Consider the following 20,211-nt stretch of genomic DNA (forward strand, 5'->3'; position numbering starts at 1 on the left):
TACCGCCTTTCGCCCGAGCTCCGGCAGCGGGTCCGGGCGGGCTCCGGGTCCCCAGGGCGGGGGAGATGGCGGGGGGGGAGCGGCTTCGGGTCCCGTGGCCGTGAGTCCCGGCGCCGGTCCCGCCCCGCCGACGGCGGCGTGACGTGACCGGCCCCGCCCCGCCCCGGGAGGCCGGTCCGGTGCGGCCGGGCCATGGCGGGGCCGCCGCTCGCCGCCGCGCTGCTGGCGCTGCTGGTCCCTGCCGCGGCGCCCAGCCCCGGGGCCGCCGGCTGCGAGGTGTCCCCGGGCGACCGCTTCGACTGCGGCCCCGAGCGGCTGCTGTCGCGGGAGGGCTGCGAGGCGCGGGGCTGCTGCTACGCGCCCGCCGGCCCCGGCCCCGGCCCGCCATGGTGCTTCTTCCCCCGCGGCTACCCGAGCTACAGGACGGAGAACCTGACGGCCACCGCCAGCGGCTACACCGCCCGCCTCCGCCGCGTCGCCGCCAGCTTCCTGCCGGGGGACGTGGGCAGCCTGCGGCTGGAGCTGGCGCTGGAGACCCCCACCCGCCTGCGCTTCACGGTGCGGCACCGACCCCCCCGGACCCTCCCCGGCCCCCCCCCCCCCCGGCCCCAGCCGACCCCCCCTCTCTGTCCCCGCAGCTGCGGGACCCGGCCCGGCAGCGCTACGAGGTGCCCCTGGCCACGCCGCGGGCGAGCGGCCGCGCCGCCTCCGCGCTCTACGAGGTGCGGGTCAACCAGGAGCCCTTCGGCCTCGTCGTGTCCCGGCAGTGCGGGGGGCCCGTCCTGTGAGTGCCCGGCGCGCCCCGAGCGGGGTGCGGGCTCCCCGCGCCCTTCCCAAGGGATTCGCTCTGGAAGAGGGACCTGCCACCGGGAGGTGGCAGTGCAGCAGGGGACACTGGTGACGGCAGCGGGGTGGTGGCAGTCGGCGGCTGCGGGGGCTTTGCTTTGACCCCCTCTGCAGTTCGGTGGCTGGGCAGGGAAGCAGGAATCCCAGAGCTGTGCCAAAGCCTGTTTTTGTTTCACGTGGTGACGAGCATCCGTGTTCCCCCCCAAGGGCTGGCGGCCCACCAGCTCAGTGCCTCCCTCCTCCCCGGCACTGGGCACCGGCGGGGCGGTTTGCCGCAGTCTCCGTTCTCTCCGGCAGGCTGAACACCACCATCGCGCCCCTCTTCTTCGCAGACCAGTTCCTGCAGATCTCCACCTCTTTGCCCTCCCATTTCATTTCTGGGCTGGGGGAGCACCTGACGCCGCTGGTCCTTGACACAGCTTGGACCAGGGTCACCCTCTGGAACCGGGACATGGCGCCTGTGGTATGGAGCAGGGCTGAGGGGGAGGGAGACAGCTCACCTGCGCTTGCGGGGGCGGCCCCGCGGCCTCTACTGTCTTCTTTGGGGCTGGGGAAAGGTGTCTGTGCTGGTTGAACGCTGGGACCTGGCCTCAGCCCCAGGCAAGCCCATGGGACCGTTGTCCCAGGTCAGGTTTTGTCCCCCCTGGGGCTCTGCCATGCGTTGCTGGTTGCTGCTGTCCCTCGAGCAGTCCTGGGCTCGTGCTCGGGGCAGAGCTCTGCCGACTCCGGCGGTGTTTGGGGCCGCAAGCGCTGGGTGTGCACCCCATGATGCCGCTCCTGGCCGGCAGCGAGGGACGGGTGGGCAGGGGCATGGGGGTGCTGTGCCAGGGTCTCCAGAGCCTCATTGGCACCGTGCTGTGCTCTGCTCCAGCCCCAGGTCAACCTCTATGGTTCCCACCCTTTCTACCTGGTGATGGAGGACGGCGGTTCGGCCCACGGTGTCTTTCTGCTGAACAGCAACGCGATGGGTGAGTCCCGCGGAGGCGCCGGGTGCGGGCTTGGCCCCCGTCCCCATCCTCAGCTGGTTCCTCCGGTGCTTGTCCCTCCCCAGATGTGCTCCTGCAGCCCAGCCCGGCCCTCACCTGGCGCACGACGGGTGGGATCCTGGACTTCTACATCTTCCTGGGCCCTGACCCCAAGAGCGTGGTGCGGCAGTACCTGGATGTCGTCGGTAGGACCGAGCCACGGGCGCTCCTGGGGTGGCTTTGCCGGGATGCTGTGGGCGGCGCAGTGTGGCCGGTGTGGGGGTGTTGGGACCATGGGGAATGGCGATGCTGGGCCACTCCTGCCCCTGCCTGGCCAGCACCCACCTCCCGCTTCCAGGTTTTCCCTTCATGCCCCCATACTGGGGCTTGGGCTTCCATCTCTGCCGCTGGGGCTACTCCTCCACCGACATCACCCGGCAGGTCGTGGCCAACATGACGGCAGCCCGCTTCCCCCTGGTGGGTCTCGGCTGCTCCCGGGAGCCTCTGCCCGAAAGCGGCCATGGGGGGGGCTGATGGGGAGCCCCTGTGGGGCAGGGGTGGTGTCCCTGCTCCTCCCCGAGCGCCAGTGCCGCCATCCACAGGACGTGCAGTGGAACGACCTGGATTATGCGGATGCCAAGAGGGATTTCACCTTCAACAAGAAAAGCTTTAAGGACTACCCGGAGATGGTGCGGGAATTTCACCGCCGCGGCCTGAAGTACATCATGATCGTGGTGAGTGACACCCCCAGCTGTGCCGGGGCTACCGCAGGGGTGAGCTGGCACCGAGGCTCCCGGCTGCCCCCGCGGCAGTGACGGAGCTTCCTCGAGGAAGGCGGGGGAGGCCGATCCCTGCCCTTGCAGGTGAAGCCCTGGCTTTGTGCCCCGCCAGGATCCCGGGATCAGCAGCTCGGGACCTCCCGGCACCTACAAGCCCTACGACGAGGGACTGAAGCGAGGGGTGTTCATCCGAAACGCCACGGGGCAGCCCCTGATCGGGAAGGTGTGTGCGGGGAGCCTCCCTTGTGAGGGGCCCCGAGAGCTGGAGGGGAACAGCCGGGGAATGGCCGTGGGGAAGGTGGGGTGGCGTGCGGGGGCTGCGGGGTGCAGCGGGTCGGGGACAGCGGGGCTTTGCCCGTTGCCGCCTCCCTCCCGCAGGTCTGGCCGGGCCCGACAGCCTTCCCGGATTTCACCAACCCAGAGACTCACGAGTGGTGGCACGACATGGTGAAGGACTTCCACGACCAAGTGCCCTTCGATGGCATGTGGATTGTGAGTGGCCCCACAGAGCTGCCGGCTGCGGCTCCCCGGCTCCTGTCCTGCCCCTCTGCTGGGTCCCGGTGTGGCGGGAGGGCATCCCTTCCCTCCCCTTCCCTCCCCTTCCCTCCCCAGGACATGAACGAGCCATCAAACTTCGTGGAGGGCTCCCAGGATGGGTGTCCCAACAACAGCCTGGAGCAGCCCCCCTACGTGCCAGGTATGGGCGGCGGGACCAGCCTCTGATCGGGGGTGCGGGGAGCTCCGGGGGAGCCTGGGGATGCTCCGGTCCCAGCCGAGCGGGCTCCGAGCTTGCCCTCGCCACCACCTCTCCCGTGCAGGTGTGTTTGGGGGACGCCTCCAAGCCGGGACCATCTGTGCCTCCAGCCAGCAGTACCTGTCCTCCCACTACAACCTGCACAGCCTCTATGGGCTGACTGAGGCCATCGCCTCCCACAAGTAAGCCCGGGCCTCGTGCCGCAGCTCCTGCTGTCCTGGAGGATGCACATCCCAGGGGAGAGAGAGCCTTCCCCGCGCTGCGGCGTGGGCAGTTTGGGCATGGGGGGCACTCGGTGGGCAGGTGAGGTGCCCCGGCACGTGCCAGCTCTGTGCTGCTGCCAGGAGCCGCTGGTGGGGGGCTGAGCCCCCTCCCCGGCAGTCGGTGCTGAGCTGACCCCGTCCTGCCCACAGCGCGCTGCTGAGGGTCCGGGGCAAGCGCCCCTTCGTCATCTCGCGCTCCACGTTCGCTGGGCACGGCCGCTACGCTGGACACTGGACGGGGGACGTCAGCAGCGACTGGGAGCAGCTGTATTACTCCGTGCCAGGTAGGCTGCGGGGTGCTGGGGCCGCATCCAGCCGCGCTTCCCTCCTGCGCTTCCCCCCTGCGCCTCCCCTGCAGCCGGGGGCTTCTCCCTGTTCTCTGTGTCCCCGGTGCTGCGGAGCCCCAATGCCCCCTGCACCCCCTCCGCAGAGGTGCTGCTCTTCAACCTCTTTGGGGTGCCGCTGGTGGGTGCCGACATCTGCGGCTTCGCGGGTGACACGTCCGAGGAGCTGTGCGTGCGCTGGACCCAGCTGGGCGCCTTCTACCCCTTCATGAGGAATCACAACGACCACGGTGCCCGGGTGAGCAGCAGGACCCTCGCCCCCGGGGTGGGGGGCGGCTGGGTGGATGGGGGGCAGGGGTGGGTGCTGCGGGGCTGGGCAAGGGGGAAGGCGGCTGGCATGGTTGCGGGGCTGTGTGCCATCAGTGCCGGGCTCGTGCCGGGGGGAGTTCATCCCGCATCCCTGAAAAGTGCCCGTCATTCCTCCCTGCGTGGTCTGAGCATCCCCCTTCGGCCTCTCCCCTGCAGCCGCAAGAGCCGTACGCCTTCAGCCGGGCTGCCCAGGCCGCCATGAGGAACGCCCTCCGCCTCCGCTACTCCCTCCTGCCCTTCCTCTACACCCTCTTCCACCGGGCTCACTCCGCCGGGGAGACGGTGGCGCGGCCCCTCTTCCTCGAGTGAGTGCCGGCCCGGACGGGGCCCATGATGGCCACCAGGCTCGGCGGGAGCCGGGTGCAGGGTCTCCCTGGCGCTCCACTGCCCCTCCCCGTCCTTCCCCAGGTTCCCCAAGGACCCCAACACCTGGGCCGTGGACCGCCAGCTCCTGTGGGGCGGGGGGCTGCTCGTCACACCCGTGCTGGAGGCAGGGATGACCAAAGTCAGCGGCTACTTCCCGGCGGGGACGTGGTACAGCCTCGCAGGGGTGGGTGCCCCCCCGGCCGCACCGCGCGGCGCTCGGGGGGCTTTGCGGCAGAGCCCTGCGTTCTCCTGCACCCCACCACTGGTACCAGCCCCCCAGGGCTGTGCTCAGGACTCAGCCTTCGCTCGTGGCCGCTGGAGGGCTGCGGCGCTGGGCTGGGACCCCCGTCGGCACGCTGCACCCTACGCCTGCTCTTCTCTTTTTTTCGTTCTCGTTTAGGATTCCACCATCCGCAGCAAAGGGCAGTGGATCCTCTTGCCGGCTCCCCTGGACACCATTAACGTCCACGTCCGTGCAGGGCACATCCTGCCCCTGCAGGTGAGTCCCCTCCACGCTGCGGTGATGCCACGGTGAAGCGGAGGGCTGCAGTGTGGTCCCTGGCAGACTGGACATTGCCGAAGGAGCCGCAAGCCCGCGGTGCTCGGCAGGGGCTGGGGCAGAGCGACTCCGGCAGCGCCCAGGGCTGTGCCTGATCCCCCTACCCCAGGAACCTGCCTTCAGCACGGCTGAGTCCCGCAAGAAGGGGATGGCCTTGGTCGTGGCGCTGACGCCGGACGGCTTCGCCAGGGGAGAGCTGTTCTGGGACGACGGGGAGAGCTGGCAGTCCTTTGAGAAGGGGGACTACACCGAGATCCTCTTCCTGGCCACGCAGGTGAGCGATGGGGGACTGGGGACACGGGTGTTCGCTGCCACCTGCGGGTCCCGGTGCCCCTGGGGCACACGCGGTCACACCGTGCCCTGGCGCAGCCACGCTGTGTCTTGCCGAAAGTGCCAGACTGAGCGGCTACAGCACTGTGGGGTGGTGGGGTCCCGTGGGGGCTGTACCCCCCAGGAGCCTGCTTAGGAGAGGGAGCTGGCTGCTCTCCTCTCGCACCCACAGCGCCGCCCAGCAGCGGCTGCTCTCCAGCCCCGTCCCTCTGATAAACGGAGAGTGGCTTTGCCACGCTTCAGTGACGGCAGACCACCTGCCCCCCCAGGCTCGGTGCCCTGCAGACAGGCAGCCTGTGGGGCAGGGCACGTCGAGAAGCCCGGGGTGTGCGGGGGGAGGCTGGGACCCGGGCGTGCGGGGTGACAGCCCCGCTGTCCCTGCAGGGAGCCGTGCTCAGCCAGCTCCTGCGGGCGAGCGCCCACCTCGACGGCGTCCTGCTGGAGGCCGTGACCGTGCTGGGCGTCACCAGCCCTCCCCGGCAAGTCCTGGCTAACGGTGCCCTCGTGGGTGACTTCTCCTACCGCAGCGACACCCAGGCGAGTGCTCGTCCCTGCCGTGGGAGGGGATGGGGGGGGGGAAACTGCCAGATGGTGGCTGGGAAGGGACCCAGAGCTTCCCCGAGGGGCTGGCGGGGTTTGGCCCCAGCGATGGCACGGTTGTTGGCACCAAGGAGCGTAAAGGGCTGCCCAGCATGGGGTGGGTGGCTGCCCGGTGGCCGGGGCAGGATTAGGCCGTGAAGGGGGCGAGGATGGGGAGACAGGGGATGGAAAGACAGCATGGTGATGGGGCTGGAGCTCCGCGAGGAGCAGTGGCATGGCTCTGCTCCTGGGGCTGTCTGCCATGGGCACCCTTTCCCGGGGAGGTCTGGGGGACCAGGCTGCATCTCTGTGCACACCCCGGGGGGGCAGGACACCTCCCTCAGCTCTGACACCCCTTGGGCTCCGGCGCCGCCGGTTCTCACCGTGCTGACCCTTCCTTCTGTCCGCAGGTGCTGAGAGTCCCCGTGTCGCTGCCTATGTGGGAGCAGTTTGTGATCGCTTGGTCCTGAGCCGCTCGGTGGCGAGAGGCCATGCTATGCTGCTCCCCCCGGCTCGGGGGCCGAATCCCCCCGTCCTCTGTAACACCAGAGCTGCTGCCGCTCTTCCCACGCAACGCGGCTCCTGGGCTTTGGCTTGCCTTCGGGCTGACCCTGGAGATGGGTGCGCTGGACTTGCATCGCGGCGGGGCTTGGACAACCCTGGGGACGGGGACTCCTCATCTCCTCCAAAATAGGGGAAAAAATACCCAAGTGCCTCGTGACACAGCAAACCTGTTAACACGCGGAATTGGTAACCTGTTGAGGGACTGCAGGGAGTCTCCCGGCTGCTTTGCCGGGGCAGGGGGGTGGGAATCCGCGCAGGGGGGCGAGGGAGCAGTGCTGCGAATAAAGTCGGTGTTTGCTGGGAGCAGCCCCAGGCCGTGTCCGTGCCCCTCTCTGCTGGTGCCTGTCCTGAAAGTGCCACTGAGCCCTGGCCCAGCCCTTGCCCCCAGTCTGGGACCCTCCGGCTGGGACCCCGCAGCTCCATCCCTGCCTGGGGGCCTGCAGTGGGACCACCATTTCCCCGAGCGGTGGGGGACCCCCAGCTGCTCCCGCAGCCCTGGTTGTGCCATGGAGCCCCTCGGTCCGTCCGTCCTGCTGGCGCTGGGGGCTGCCAGCCCTGGCCCCCACCCTGCGGCTCTGGTCAAGCCTCTATCATGCAGGGAGCGAGCAGACAGCATCCCCCCTGAGCTTGTGCACCTCGGGGACTCGGGGCACTTTGTGTATTAAGTTAAATCATAGCCCTGACGCCCCCTTGCTGGTCCCCACTGGCCCGTTTCTCCAGGGGCTGTGCAGCCGCTCCTCCGCAGCGGGGCTGGCAGGGCAGCACCAAGACCGCCGCGCCGGGAGCTGCCAGGGCCGTGCTCAGCCCCAGGTGAAAACGGAGACCTCTCTCCTCCGGGGGCTTTATTGAGGAGCAACTTGGCCCTACAGCTCCTCTGGCTGAGAACAAAGGCACGAGAATGCCTGAATGCTCCGGGGCCAGGCGATGTTTGCGATACAGAGAGTGGAGCCTCGGGGTGTCACCCAGGGGTGACTGGTTCTGACCCCCTCGTGTCCGAGGGGCAGCGCACGGCTGTCCCCGTGGCAGTGGTGACCCATGGCAGCGGTGACGCTCACAGCTCGTTGTGCAGCGGCCGGCACTGGGGGCTCAGTTTCTCCTCCAGGACCGCGTCGGGTGCACACACCCAGGGGTCACCCGTGTCCCACTGCCACTTCAAGAGCTGCGTGCGAAGCTGCTGGAAGACGGCGGCGTAGCGGGGGTCAGGGGCCAGGTTCCGGCTCTCGGTGGGGTCGCGGCTGCAGTCGAAGAGCTCCCAGCGGTCCCTGTAGTAGTACTGGTGCAGGGTCTTGTTCCAGTGGGTTGGCTGCCCGGCCCTGCTGCGGTTCAGCAGGTCTTGGAAGGTGGGCGAGACGTAGAAGTCCTGGTCGATGGGAAAGGGCATCTTGTAGTTGAGGTTGTGAATGAGGCGGAACTGCTGGTGCTGGATGGCTCGCATGGGGTAGTACATGGTCACCTCGTGGTGGCTCTGGCTGCTGAAGGCGGTGGCCCAGGGCTGCTCCGACTCCAGCGCTGGCAGGAGAGACTTCCCGGTGAGCTGCACCTGCTTCTTGCCAAAGATGCTGTAAGATGGGTAGGGGATGGAGAACCAGTCCAAAATGGTCGGCGTCAGATCTGGAGGGGAAGAGAAGGGTGAGAGGAGGGGCTGGCGCCTGTGGGAGGAAACTCAACCCTGGAGAGGGGCAGAAAGGTCCCCGGGGTCTGCTGCCGCGTGGGCTGCGGGTGGTGCTGGGGTGAGCTGCAGAGCTGAGCCCCAGGATGACGTCCCTGCAGGGGACTCTGATGCCCTGTCGTCCCCCCTCTCCCTTCCCGGGCCGGCCGTGCCAATGCCGAGGGCCGCAGGCTGTCCTCTGGGACAGGACCCTGGGTTTCGGTGTGGGGAGGGTGGGGACCAGCTCACACCCCCCAGCACGGCTCTGGAAGCCTCTGCTCCCTCCTGGGGGCTGCGGGCTCTTACCCAGGAGGGAGGCAAAGGCCTGGCTGACCTGCCCCCAGCGCGCGGTGTGCTCCGGGGAGGAGATCAGCAAGGGCTCAGCGGTGCCCGAGCGGTAGAGGTTGGTCCTGCCACTGGGGAAGGGGATGCCGTTGTCGGAGGTGTAGATCACCAGCGTGCTGTTGAGGAAGCTGGCAAGTCGCAGCTCCTCCAGGACCAGACCTATCCCTGCGGACGGAGGGGCAGAGCTGAGGGGGGGGCAGGAGGGACCACAGCGCTCGCCGATGCCAGCCTGGCCCCCCCGGCTCCTACCTTGGTCCATGCGCCCGATGGTTGTGTACTGGGCTGCCAGGTCCGCCCGGGCAGCCGGTGTGTCTGGGACAAAGGGAGGGACCTAAACAGAGGAAAGTGGCACATGGCAGCCATGGGGAAGGAGGTCGTGGGTACGCCGGGGTGGCCTTCGCCAGCTCTCGCCCGTAACACTGATGGCAGTGACCGAGGTGGGGGCCAGCCTGCAGCTGCCTGCGCGCCAGTGGAGGCTTCTGTCACATGTAGCCCCCATATAGCCCCATGCAGCCCCACAGGCTCCCACCTGCACTTGCTCTGGGCGGTAGAGCTGCGGCTTCCAGTCAGGGATCCAGCCCATGCCGCTTTCTCCATTGCCGAATTTCTCACAAAAGGCCCCGTATTGGGGCTGGGAGTGCCCGCAGCGGTGGGGGTCGTGGAAGGCGACGTAGAGGAAGAAAGGCCTAGAGATGGAGAGGGCAGAGGTGGAGGTGGTGTAGCAAAGGGAAGCCCAAGTGCCCCGAGACCATCCCTGGCTGCGCAGGGGTGAGCAGGGGTCAGCGGGAAAACTCCCACCTAATCTGGGCTTCTGGATATGGGGTGACCCAGAGACAAGGTGTCCCCTCCTATTTGTGACCAACTGTGATGTGGAGACATGTCTCCGGCGAGGCCGGTTTCCGTCTCCTCTCCCGTGCCCGCCCCAGGGTTGCAGGGTCCGTCTCACCTCTCGTCCTGGCTCCGCAGGAACTGCCGGACCAGCGCTTTGATTCGAGTGATGTTTCTCCCAACCTGCAAGACCGAACTGTTCTCCTCTGTGTAGGCGAAGTCGAAGGGGTAGACAGCCTCGGGCCCGACATGCTTCTTCCCGATTATCCCTGGAAGAACGCAGACAGGCGCTGTGCCAGGGGGGAGCGGGGGAGGATGCTGGCTGCTGCTCTCTCCTCCCTGGGGGCTGATGCACCTCAACTGCTCCACCACGGGCTGTGCTCAGCAAACAACGCCAAGAGGGGAAGATGCTGCCAGCTTCTCCAGCCATTTCTGCCTTCTCCAGCCGTCTCTGCCGGTTGCAGAGGTACTTTCACATCTGCTCAGAAACTGGGATGCACCTGGGGACCAGGCTGCCCCAGGTCACCAGCGTGGGTAAGCGCCAGCACAGCTGAGCGGCCGGGGTGGAAGTTTGGGTCAAGTTCAAACCTGGGAACCGGGAAGGAGTGGGATGGGGAACAGAAGTGACAGCGAGGTGTAACGGGGATGGCAGAGGAGCAGCAATGGGGGAAGTGAAGTGAAATCCAGGTATCAGCAGAGAGCACGGGTGCGGGTCCAGCTCACAGGCAGGTGAGCCGTCAAGCTCTCTCGCCTAAAGGGGTTTGGTGTACAGAAAGGGAGGGTTTCCCTGCCCATGTCACTTGCCCTGGGCTCCCTACCTGTCCGGACGTGCGCGTGGCTGAGCAGCCGGGGCAGGCTCCGCACACTGTCGAAGGAGTTGAAGTGGTGCACGTCCTGGTGCAGCCCGTACATCCCATTCTGGTGCTGCAGGCGGGGGGAGACAAGGTGGTTGGATGATGCTGGCCAGCCTGGCCCCAAAACAACAACACACCGAGTGTGTGTGCCAGTCCCAGGGGGCTGGGAAGAGCGTGGGTCAGTAGGTACGGGTGGATCGCCAAGTCCTGTGACTGTGCCATAGGAATGTCAGCTCTGGTCATCCCTGACCACCTGCCGTGGACTGGTAGCCCCTACCCCGGTGCCTGGGGGTGCTCCTACCTGGGGCAGGCCGGTGAGGATGCTGGCGCGGCTGGGGGAGCAGCTGCTGACGGAGGTGAAAGCGTTCTGGAAGACCACGCTGCGGCGGGCCAGCACGTCCAGGTTGGGCGTCCGGATGGCCGAGTTGTTGTAGGCGCCGCTCTCAAAGCCACCGTCGTCTGCTGCCGTGGGAAGGGTGTGGGGTGAGCCCTGCAGCACCGGGCCTGACCCCCGGCGTGACCCTAACCGTACGGGGGGGGGGCAAAGCCCGGGGGACACTAATGACACCGAGAGCATCCCCGGGCTGAGGATGCCCCGGGCTGGGGCCGGTGCTGCGGTGACCGTCCCGTCCCAGCAGAGGGGACGCGGTGGGACCCCTGGGGCCGCCCCTCCCCTGCCCACGGGCCGCCCCGAGCCCGGCACAGGGGCACCCCGCCGCGGGGCCGGGGCTGGGGGCGGCGGGTGCGGACCCGGGAGAGGTCGCGGGGCTCAGCCGGGGCGGCGGCCGCACTCACCCAGCAGGAGCAGCACGTTGCGGGCCGGGGCCGGGGCTCCGCCGGTCCGGAGAGCGCCCAGCAGCAGCGCCAGCGCCCAGGGCCCCATGGCGGCGGCACCGGTACGGGCGGCGGCACCGGTACCAGCGGCTGCACCGGTACCGGCAGCGGCGGAGCCGGGCGCGGCGGGGCTCAGCGGGTCTCGGCGGCTCCTCCGCCCGCCCCGGCTCCTCCTCTGCCCCGGTCACATGAGGCGGCCCCGGCGGCTCAGATCCGGCCCGGGCGGAGCCACCGGCCCCGCGGCGGGGAACGGGCTCGTCCCGGGGGCTGCCGGCCCCGCGGGGACCCCGGCCCGCTCCGCCTCCCGGGGGCGGCCGCCGACCCCTCCTGCCTCGGCCAGCGGAGGGGGCTGGAGGCGGCCGGGCAGGGGGACGGTGCCCCGGCCATGCCGGCGGCGGGTGCCCGGTGCGCGGGGCTGCGGCGGAGGCTGCCCGTCCTGCGCTGGCTGCCGCGCTACTCTCTGGCCTGGCTGCAGCTCGACCTGATGGCCGGCCTGACCGTGGGGCTCACCGTGGTGCCGCAGGCGCTGGCGTACGCCGAGGTGGCCGGGCTGCCTCTGCAGGTGGGTGGCGGTGCCCTGCGGCCGTGGGTGCCCGGGGACACCTGCTCCCTGACCCCCGCCTGCGGCCTGGCCGAGCGGCGGGCAGAGCGGGCAGGGCTGGCAGGGTGGGCAGAGCTGGCAGGGCTGGCAGGGTGGGCAGGGTGGGCAGAGCGGGCAGGGCTGGCAGGGTGGGCAGGGCTGGCAGGGTGGGCAGGGTGGGCAGAGCGGGCAGGGCTGGCCGGCCGGCGGCCGAGGGCTGGTCCTGTGCAGCCACCCATTTCCCGGAGCAGGAAGCCGGGGACTCTGTTTGTTTGCTCAGGGATGGCTGCGGGCGCCGGAGGGACCTGAGCGCAGCCTGGCCCTCCATGTCCCGGAGGTGTCTGGCATCTGCCAGCTCCGAGCGTTGTGCCAGCGCTCCTTTTGTCCCCATGCAGTACGGCCTCTATTCTTCCTTCATGGGCTGCTTTGTCTACTGCTTCCTGGGCACTGCCAAGGACGTGACGCTGGGTCCTACAGCCATCATGTCGCTGCTTGTCTCGTCTTACGCATTCCATGAGCCCGTCTATGCCATCCTGCTCACCTTCCTCTCCGGCTGCATCCAGCTGGCCATGGGGCTCCTGCACCTCGGTGAGACGCTCTTGCTGTGTATGGTGGTATTTTTGGGATATCGCTGTACATCCTGTAGTTGTTCCCTCCTTCCCACGTGCTTTCTGAGACACCGAAGTTGTCCTGCTAACACTCGTGACAGCTCTGTGTGCATGCAAACGCCCTGTGCTCCCTGTCGGGACCAGCAGCGTGCTTACTGCCACCTGTCCCCTGCAGGTTTCCTTCTGGACTTCATTTCCTGCCCCGTCATTAAAGGGTTTACATCGGCTGCTTCCATCACCATTAGCTTCAACCAGGTCAAGGTAGGGTCTGCTGGTCTGCTCTGGACACCGTGCCTGCTCTCTCCTGGAGCCAGCCGTGCTGTGGAACTGGGGTTTTTAGCACCGGGCTGGGCGATGTGGTTGGTGCGGGAGGAAGGACCCCCAACGGGGGCACAGGTCTCCCCTGACAGCAGTTCTGGTGGGTCCCTGAGTGCTCTGCTCTGAGCAGACCAAGCCAAACGCACCCTCTGCCTGTGACCAGCTGGTGGCAACCAGCAAAACCAGGACATTTGATTTGGTGACTTGTGGGAGGTTCTGGGTGATTCTCTTGGCACGGGTGGGTTTGCAGCTCCACCGGTCCCTCGCTGGCCTCTCTCCGGCTCTTCTGGGGCTGCAGTGCTTCCTTTGTGGTTAACCGAAATCAGAGACTCAGGGAGATGGTGTCAGGCTGTGCCAGGAACCGGGGTTGGCTAATGGCTGCGGTCACAGCGGGGGCTGCTGGGCACGGCGCAGGGGGACGGGAGGGCTGCGCAGGCTGGGCTGGGGCCCCAAACAGAACCCCCTCCCAGGAGCTGCGCAGTCGTGGGTGCAGGACGGGGTGGAAGCATGTCAGAGCATCTCTGAGCCCTGCCTGCATGGAGCCGCGCAGGGAAAGGCCGTCCCGGGGTGCGTGCGGGAGAGGGGGTGCTCGCTGAGGAGCTCTCCCACCAGCAGCACCCACCCCCTGCGTGTGCCAGGGCCGAGCCCCGGTGCTCCTGGCCGTCCCTCCGCGGCACTCAGCAGCTTGGGTTGTGCCAGGCTTTCACCAGGCTTTGTCTTCCCTCACAGAACATCCTGGGGCTGCAAGGGATCCCTCGGCAGTTTTTCCTGCAGGTGTACGAGATGCTGCGGAGGATTGGGGAGACCAGGTCAGCACTGTCCCTGCGCCGTCCCCCTGTGGCTGTGGGGTCCCGGGCTCTGCTGCTTCGCTCCCTGTCTCTTTGGTCACACCTTGGGCCGATTTCTTGGTCTCTGCCCAGCGCTGTGACACAAGTGCTCGTTCTCAGCCGTTTCCATTTGAGCTGGGTTTGAAGATGGGGGAGCACGTGGGCTCCCAAGCAGCTAAAGGGGAAGGATGGGGGATGCTTGTCCTATTTTCCGCTCCCAGTTAGGTACATCAGGATTTTGCCAGTCCAAAGGTACATCCTTGGGACTTTGCATCCAAAGGCACATCATTATTACTGTGACCTGAGTCCTCCAATTTTTCATGGTCCAAGAGGGAGCTCAGGCATCCCCGTGCCCCCCACCCGCTCCCGTTAGCTGCACCCATGGCTCGGGGTCTGTGCCACAGCCTGGGTTTCACATACAGCAGAGTGACACGCGGGATCGGCTTCCCCAGGGCTGGCAGGAGACCTCCCTGCCTGGCTGTGAGCAGCGTGGGGCGGGAGGACGCAGACCCCACTGCAGAGATCCTGCCTGTCGCTGGGGTCCTGCTGCCCTCTTGACGAAGAGCCCACAAACCCGTTAGCATCATACTGCTGGCTGGGGGAGACCCCCTCCTCCCTTTCCTGCTGCCCCCCAGGGAGGTGACGCCTTTTGCCGGCAGTGCGGGGGTGCCGGCAGTGTCCCTGCCAGCTGTGCACCTCCCTGCAGAGCTGCGGCACGTGCCTGGCGTACGCTCTTCCTCCCGCGGCGCTTTGGGGTAGCTCCCCCTGAGCCCCGCAGCGTGTTTGGGCTGGCACCGACGTGCCTGTTGCAGGGCTGGGGACGCCGTGCTGGGGCTGGCCTGCCTGGCCGTGCTGGCAGGGCTCCGGGCCATGAAGAGCCGCCTGCCCCGAGCTGCCTGTATGGAGTCGCTGGTTGCCAGGCTCAGCTACCTGATCGTCTGGACCTCCGCCACGGGTGCGTTGGCCATCCCCTGCCCTCTCCCCTCCCACAGCTGTCTCTCCTCGGTCACATCCCTTCAGGGCAGGGAAGAGACAGGCCGAAACTGGTAAAGCCCAGGTCGGCAGGAGCTGAGACCTGGAGGTGGGTCAGGGAGGACAAAGTCCCAAGGATGGTCCTGACACTGTGCATGCCCCTTCCTAAGGCTTGGAAGACCTCGGCAGCCTGGGTACCCACCTCCTGCCATCCCTCCTGCCACCCTGGGCTCCAGGCAGGTTTATCACGGTTGCTCTCTCCACCACAGCACGCAACGCCCTTGTAGTCCTGTTCGCTGGCCTGGTCGCTTACTCCTTCCAGGTGATGGGCTCCCAGCCGCTCACGCTCACCGGCAGCATCCCCCAGGGCCTCCCTGCCTTCCAGCTGCCGCGCTTCTCCATGGCTGTTCCCAATGGCACCATCCCCTTCAGGAGCATGGTGGAGGTGGGTGCCAGGCTGGCCGGCGGAGACGGAGCTCCCATGGGATGCTGTCTCCTTACGCGAGCATTTGCTGGCTCCCCGTGCAGCAGGAGGAGGCTCTGCTGCAGGGTGACCCTTGTTCCTCGGTGACAACACCCACCATGTCCTTCCTTCCCTCCCAGGACATGGGGGTCGGTCTGGCTGTGGTCCCGCTCATGGGCCTGCTAGAGACCGTGGCAATTGCCAAGGCTTTCGGTATGGCTGCGCCAGGCTCCTGCGCTCGCGGGGGGGGGGTCTCTGCGGGGGGCTTGGGGTGCCGGGGAGGGTGCTGTTCCCACGGGGGCAGGGGAATGGACTGGGCTGCCCGTGGGGCCGGGACCCAAGAGGGATCCCATGGGGCGCTGCCAACCCTCTCCCCATGCCAGGCAGCTCCCCCCAGTCCGGGGAGTGGGCTGGGGGTCCCCACGTTGTGCACAGCCAGAGGTTGGAAAGGAGCTGAGCATTGTCCCAAGGGCTGCTCCTGTGCCCGGGGGGAGCTGGGACGGGGTCCCGCGGCTGTCCCAGGCGCTGCCGGCCCCTTTCCGTGCACGTGGCGGGTTGTGCCTGTGGGAAGCTCGGGGCGATGCCACTCATCTCCTTTCAGCCTCGCAGAACGATTACCGGATTGACCCCAACCAGGAGCTGCTGGCGCTGGGTAAGAGGCTGCTCGGAGCAGGGGGTGGGGAACCAGCCTGGGCGCCGCCGTGTGTCCCACAGCCCCTGAGCTACCAGAGATCCCCGTTTCAGCAGTCCTCCCTCTGCCTGAAGTTTTACCTTTCTTATCCTGCATGCTGCCCCCGCGCCCAGCTTAGCAATTTCCAGAGCAGCCTGAGCCCGGCTCACGCGGCTGGACGGACACCATTCCAGCCCTGGGTACGAGCCGGGCATGGAGGAGGTGGCAACAGTGGCACAGACCAGGCGGTGCCTCCTGTGGCTGCTGCATCCCAGCCCCTCTCCTTCCCCACTGCAGGCTTCGCCAACGTCCTGGGTTCCTTCGTCTCATCGTACCCCATCACGGGCAGCTTTGGCCGGTGGGTAGCAGGATGGGGAGTGGAGCCCCAGCCTGCAGGACGCTCACCGGGGTTGCGTGGTGACAGGGCTCTGCAAGATCTTGAGCGAAAGGCTGTGTGGACCCCGGTGGGTCCCCGAGCATGTGTCCTGGTCCCCAGCTGCCATCCTCGGCTGCTGGGCTGTGCATGGGACCTGCAGCAACCTTCCGTCCTGTCTCGCTGCTCCGCGGTCCCGCTGCAGGCTGGGAGCCATGGGCTTGCTCGTGTTTCTCCCCACTGGGGTCTGACGGGGTGGGTGGTTTTTCTTTGTGGGCTGGGGGGTCTCTGGGCAGCAGCTGGGGGCAGCTGCCAGCCCTGCCAGCCCCAGCACAGCCCGGGGCAGCACGTCACTTTGCGTTTCAGGACAGCGGTGAACGCGCAATCGGGTGTCTGCACCCCTGCAGGAGGGCTTGTCACAGGTAGAGCCCCCGGCCCCGCCGTGGGCTGCCCTGCAGGTCCCCGTGCCCAGCACCTGCTGCCCCCGGGCACCCTGGGTGTCAGGGACCCTGTGGCTCAGGTACTCGCCATCTCCCGCAGGCGCCCTGGTCCTGCTCTCGCTGGCGTACCTCACCTCGCTCTTCTACTACATCCCCAAAGCGGCGCTGGCCGCCGTCATCATCTCGGCTGTGGTCCCCATGTTCGACGCTGGGATCTTCAGGACGCTCTGGAGGGTTAAAAGTGAGGGCGCGAATCGGGGCAGACGATTCCCCAGTGCAACCCATCTCTCCGAGCAGAGTGGGCAGTGTCCCACGGGGCGCTGTGGCATGAGGACAAGGCTCAGCCAAGCCTGGGTCGTCTCTCTTGCAGGGCTGGACCTTGTGCCCCTCTGTGTGACGTTCCTGCTCTGCTTCTGGGAGGTCCAGTACGGCATCGTGGCCGGGGTGCTGGTCTCAGGGATTCTCCTCCTCTACTCCATTGCCAGGCCCCCTATAAAGGTGGGCTTCACACCTCGGATGCAGTGGGGCTGGCCGGGCTTGTCAAGGAGCGGGGAGCTGGGAGAGGGCTCCCCGAGGGCAGCGGGGCATTGGGGTGCAGGATGCTTCTGTCCTGCCCCCCCACCTCCTGTGTCCCCAACCAGCCGGGACCCCTTTCAAGGAGCTCGAGGAAAGGCATATCCCAGGAGCTGAGAGCAGGAGAGGGAGGCCCCGCTGTCCCTGTTCCTGCTGACGCTGGGGTGTGCTCAGGAGGGGGGTTTCGCTGAGGGATGGGGGCTCCCACGTGCCCCCTTCCATCCAGGAGGGTGCTTTGCTTTCTCATATGGGCAGTTGTCCCCGCTTGGGGAAGGTGACAGCTCCCTGTGACTTGTCCCCCTCGCCGGGGTCTTGCGCAGGTGTCCGAGGGGGACGTGCTCCTCGTGCAGCTGGGGAGCAGCCTGCACTTCCCAGCCATGGAGTGCCTCCGGGATGCCGTCTGCAGCCATGCCCTGGCAGGTACGGTGCTCCCTGGCCCGTCGGCTTGTCTTGGGGACCTGGCTGTAACCCAGTGCCCATCTGGATCACTGCTGGGGGGGGTGGCAAGTGCTGCCCGGGCCTGCAGGCTGCGGGCGCAAGCAGGGACAGCACAGCTTCCCTGCGGTGGGCACCAGCCCCCGGCCACAGCTCCTCTCCGAGGCTGTCTCACCCCGGCTCTGGCTCTCGGGGCTGTGTCCCCTGGGCTGCGCATGTCTGGGCTCATTAGGGACGTGACCGTGTGCTCTTCCTCCAGCAGCATCTCCACCCCGCTCCGTCGTCCTGGACTGTTGCCACATCAGCAGCATCGATTACACGGTGGTGGTGGGGCTGGCAGAGCTGCGGCAGGAGCTGCGCAAGCACGGCCTCTCGCTGGCCTTCTGCAGCCTGCAGGTGGGTGGGACGCAGCCCCAGCTGCCCCCGTGACGGGTCCTGCTGCTGCTCCCCGAGGGGGCTGCGGGCAGCTCGCTGCGAGGACGCTGCTGCCGCTCTTCTGGTAGCGCCTTCATCTCACGGAGGTGGAGGCTGCAGCATCCCTGTCCGGCTGCGGGACGTGGGGAAGGGCTGCGTGCCCTGCCCTGGGCTGGCTGGGGGGCTCACGGCCCCAGAGGGATGCTCAGTGGCCAGCAGCAGGCTCCCCCAGCCCAGGTTTCTCTGCCCTCAGGACCCTGTTCTCAAAGTCCTGCTGTCTGCAGACTTAGAGGGATTCCAGCATTTCCCCAGCCGGGAGGAGGCAGGTGAGGCTCTGGGCTGTCCCGGGTGCTCTCCCGGGGCTGGGGTCCCCGGGCCGCTGCGGAGCGGGGCTCTGGAAGATGAGCCTGGGTGTCCCACCTTTGTCAGGCTCCACAGCCGCAGTGCGGGGCGCTGCGGGGGCCTGGCTCCCGGGAAGGTGAGCGGGACCCCCTCCAGAGAGCGGGGGTCACCCCGGCCATGGGGACTCCAGCGAGCCTTGGCTTAACCCTCCGTCCTGCTTCTCCCCCCTGTCACGCAGAGCGGTGCGGAGGAGCGGAGGCGGGGGGCGGCGGGACGGCCCCCTTCACCAGCACGAGCGAGAGCTTGCTGCTGCCCACGGGGCTCATCCAGTGAGTGGAGGAGCCGCCTGGGACCTCCTCGGGGGCAGCGTGGCCTTGCCGGCTTCTCGCCTCCAACTGCGCCATGGCTGTACATCCTGTGCTGCGCAGAGCGGTGGCTGCGACACCCCGGTGACATCCGACCAACACCCTCCACGGGAGCCGCCTGCCCCTGTCCTGCCTCCTGGGCGGCTGGTGGACGGTCCCTGCATCCCACGCAGGAGAGGGCAGAGCGAGGACAGGGACACATGGCCCATGGAAGGGATTAGTGGGGCAAAACTGTTCCCTAACCCGATGTTACGGTTGGAGGAACCCATAACCATTTATTGCCGCTTAGACAATTATTCTGTCACCTGATGACCCCTCCCTACCCGGAAAAGGGAATCAGGAGAAAACAAAGAAACACAGGGATTGAAATAGAAACAGATTTAATAGGATAAGATGAAATAATTAACATTAATAATACCAAAGAGCCAGTATTGATCCCCATACCAATATAAGATATACCCAGCCCATTCCATCACAGGAAGCCGGGCACTCCCCGCAGGGACAGCAAATGTGGGACCCTGCGAGTGCTGCGTCTGCGGGAGGAAGGGAAGGGCTCAGGGCTCCGGCAGCGGGGCAAGGAGTTCTCAGGATGGCAGCCAGCAAGGGAGAGAAAAAACTCCGCAGCAAACTTTGATTTACATTGACTGTGCTATTCATGGTATGAAATCATCCTGTTGGCAGCTTGCGTCAAGTGCCTGGGTCTCACTCCTCATCCCTGCACCTGGAGAGCTCGAAAACACCGAGACCTTGAAACCCACATACCATCACTGGCTATAAAGTAAATATTTTCACAAATTCAGACACTCCAGTCTTCTAAAAGTGCAGTTTTCCCTAGCATTAGAAGAGACCTTACTGAAAAGTAAAATTACTGAAAGAGAAATTAATCCTGTGTGCTTTGAACAAGGATGCATGGTCATCAGGAAAAAGCCATCCCTCCTCCAGGCCTTCCCCAGCCTTGAAGCTGCTGTCTTTTTTAAATCAGCTTTTTTAATTCTGGAGACTTTTTTTATTCTGGGGCATACTGAACCCTGACATAGAGCATACTCCTGTCAAAGTGAGTTTCAAGGGTGCTGGTGCTGGTGATTTTATTCCTTACTGATCCCTCTTGGTTTGTGGGGTTTTCTGCCAAACGCTGCCATCAGCACTGAGGGGACAGGCACTGTGACACCAGCTTGTGTTTACCTTGCTGTGAAATGGGTGCAGGATGCGATAGTGCAGTTGGGCAGCAGGGCTGGGAAGGGCAGGGTTCAGGAGAAAGCAGTTTTCAGCAGTTTTCAGAAAGGCTGAACCCCATAAAGAGGGTATAATAAAGCGGTATTTGCAAATGAGTCAGCATGATTTTCGCCTTCCTGTGGGGAAAGAGTTTTCCTTTTGTGTGGGAAGGAAAAATTAAACTCTAATTTCTGGGCGGTGCTGAGCAAACCAAGGAAAAGAAACTGAAACCAGGCTCAGCCTTCGCAGTTGCTCAGTGTCTGAAGGCTCCTCCTGCCCAAGGTTTTGCGGGTTTTGCAGCGGCAGCAGAGGTGCCCGGGAGCCACAAACCTGCCACGGCTGACAGGTCCTGCCGCCGGAGGCTGGAGGAGCGTTTCTGCAGCGGAGCAGCGCTGGGTGGTGAAGCCTTCGCAGAACTGGAAGGGCACATATGCCCTCTCTGCCCACCCGTT

General features: G+C 66.4%; 3 protein-coding genes across 4 annotated transcripts; 2 read left to right on the forward strand and 1 right to left on the reverse strand.

The window, feature by feature from the left end:
• Positions 1–185: 185 nt before the first annotated feature.
• Positions 186–6,991, forward strand: GAA (alpha glucosidase). Its single transcript, XM_054221157.1, has 19 exons — positions 186–558; positions 639–784; positions 1,144–1,309; positions 1,718–1,814; positions 1,898–2,017; positions 2,170–2,288; positions 2,414–2,545; positions 2,703–2,813; positions 2,969–3,082; positions 3,203–3,287; positions 3,409–3,526; positions 3,758–3,891; positions 4,038–4,189; positions 4,417–4,565; positions 4,669–4,810; positions 5,027–5,125; positions 5,295–5,459; positions 5,900–6,052; positions 6,505–6,991. The coding sequence occupies exons 1-19, from the start codon at positions 193–195 to the stop codon at positions 6,562–6,564; spliced, it is 2,628 nt and encodes an 875-aa protein (XP_054077132.1). The 5' UTR covers positions 186–192; the 3' UTR covers positions 6,565–6,991.
• Positions 6,992–7,146: 155 nt separating this feature from the next.
• SGSH (N-sulfoglucosamine sulfohydrolase) lies at positions 7,147–11,255 on the reverse strand. Of its 2 annotated transcripts, XM_054221160.1 has the most exons (9): positions 11,129–11,255; positions 10,635–10,795; positions 10,298–10,403; positions 9,598–9,748; positions 9,181–9,337; positions 8,901–8,982; positions 8,613–8,816; positions 8,112–8,269; positions 7,147–8,018 (listed from the first exon to the last, which is right to left on the reverse strand). In XM_054221160.1, the coding sequence occupies exons 1-9, from the start codon at positions 11,214–11,216 to the stop codon at positions 7,710–7,712; spliced, it is 1,416 nt and encodes a 471-aa protein (XP_054077135.1). In that variant the 5' UTR covers positions 11,217–11,255; the 3' UTR covers positions 7,147–7,709. The 2 variants fall into 2 exon arrangements, with proteins under 2 accessions (XP_054077135.1, XP_054077134.1); XM_054221159.1 differs by having other exon boundaries at positions 7,152–8,269.
• Positions 11,256–11,412: 157 nt separating this feature from the next.
• SLC26A11 (solute carrier family 26 member 11) lies at positions 11,413–19,841 on the forward strand. Its single transcript, XM_054221158.1, has 16 exons — positions 11,413–11,729; positions 12,143–12,335; positions 12,531–12,616; positions 13,403–13,482; positions 14,313–14,455; positions 14,742–14,917; positions 15,076–15,148; positions 15,537–15,587; positions 15,903–15,963; positions 16,345–16,400; positions 16,519–16,659; positions 16,789–16,916; positions 17,312–17,411; positions 17,689–17,822; positions 18,094–18,166; positions 18,421–19,841. Exons 1-16 carry the CDS (start codon positions 11,553–11,555, stop codon positions 18,513–18,515), a joined length of 1,767 nt encoding a protein of 588 aa, XP_054077133.1. The 5' UTR covers positions 11,413–11,552; the 3' UTR covers positions 18,516–19,841.
• Positions 19,842–20,211: the final 370 nt, after the last annotated feature.

This window comes from Rissa tridactyla, chromosome 15 (assembly GCF_028500815.1).
Source record: "Rissa tridactyla isolate bRisTri1 chromosome 15, bRisTri1.patW.cur.20221130, whole genome shotgun sequence".
Classification (NCBI taxonomy): domain Eukaryota; kingdom Metazoa; phylum Chordata; class Aves; order Charadriiformes; family Laridae; genus Rissa; species Rissa tridactyla.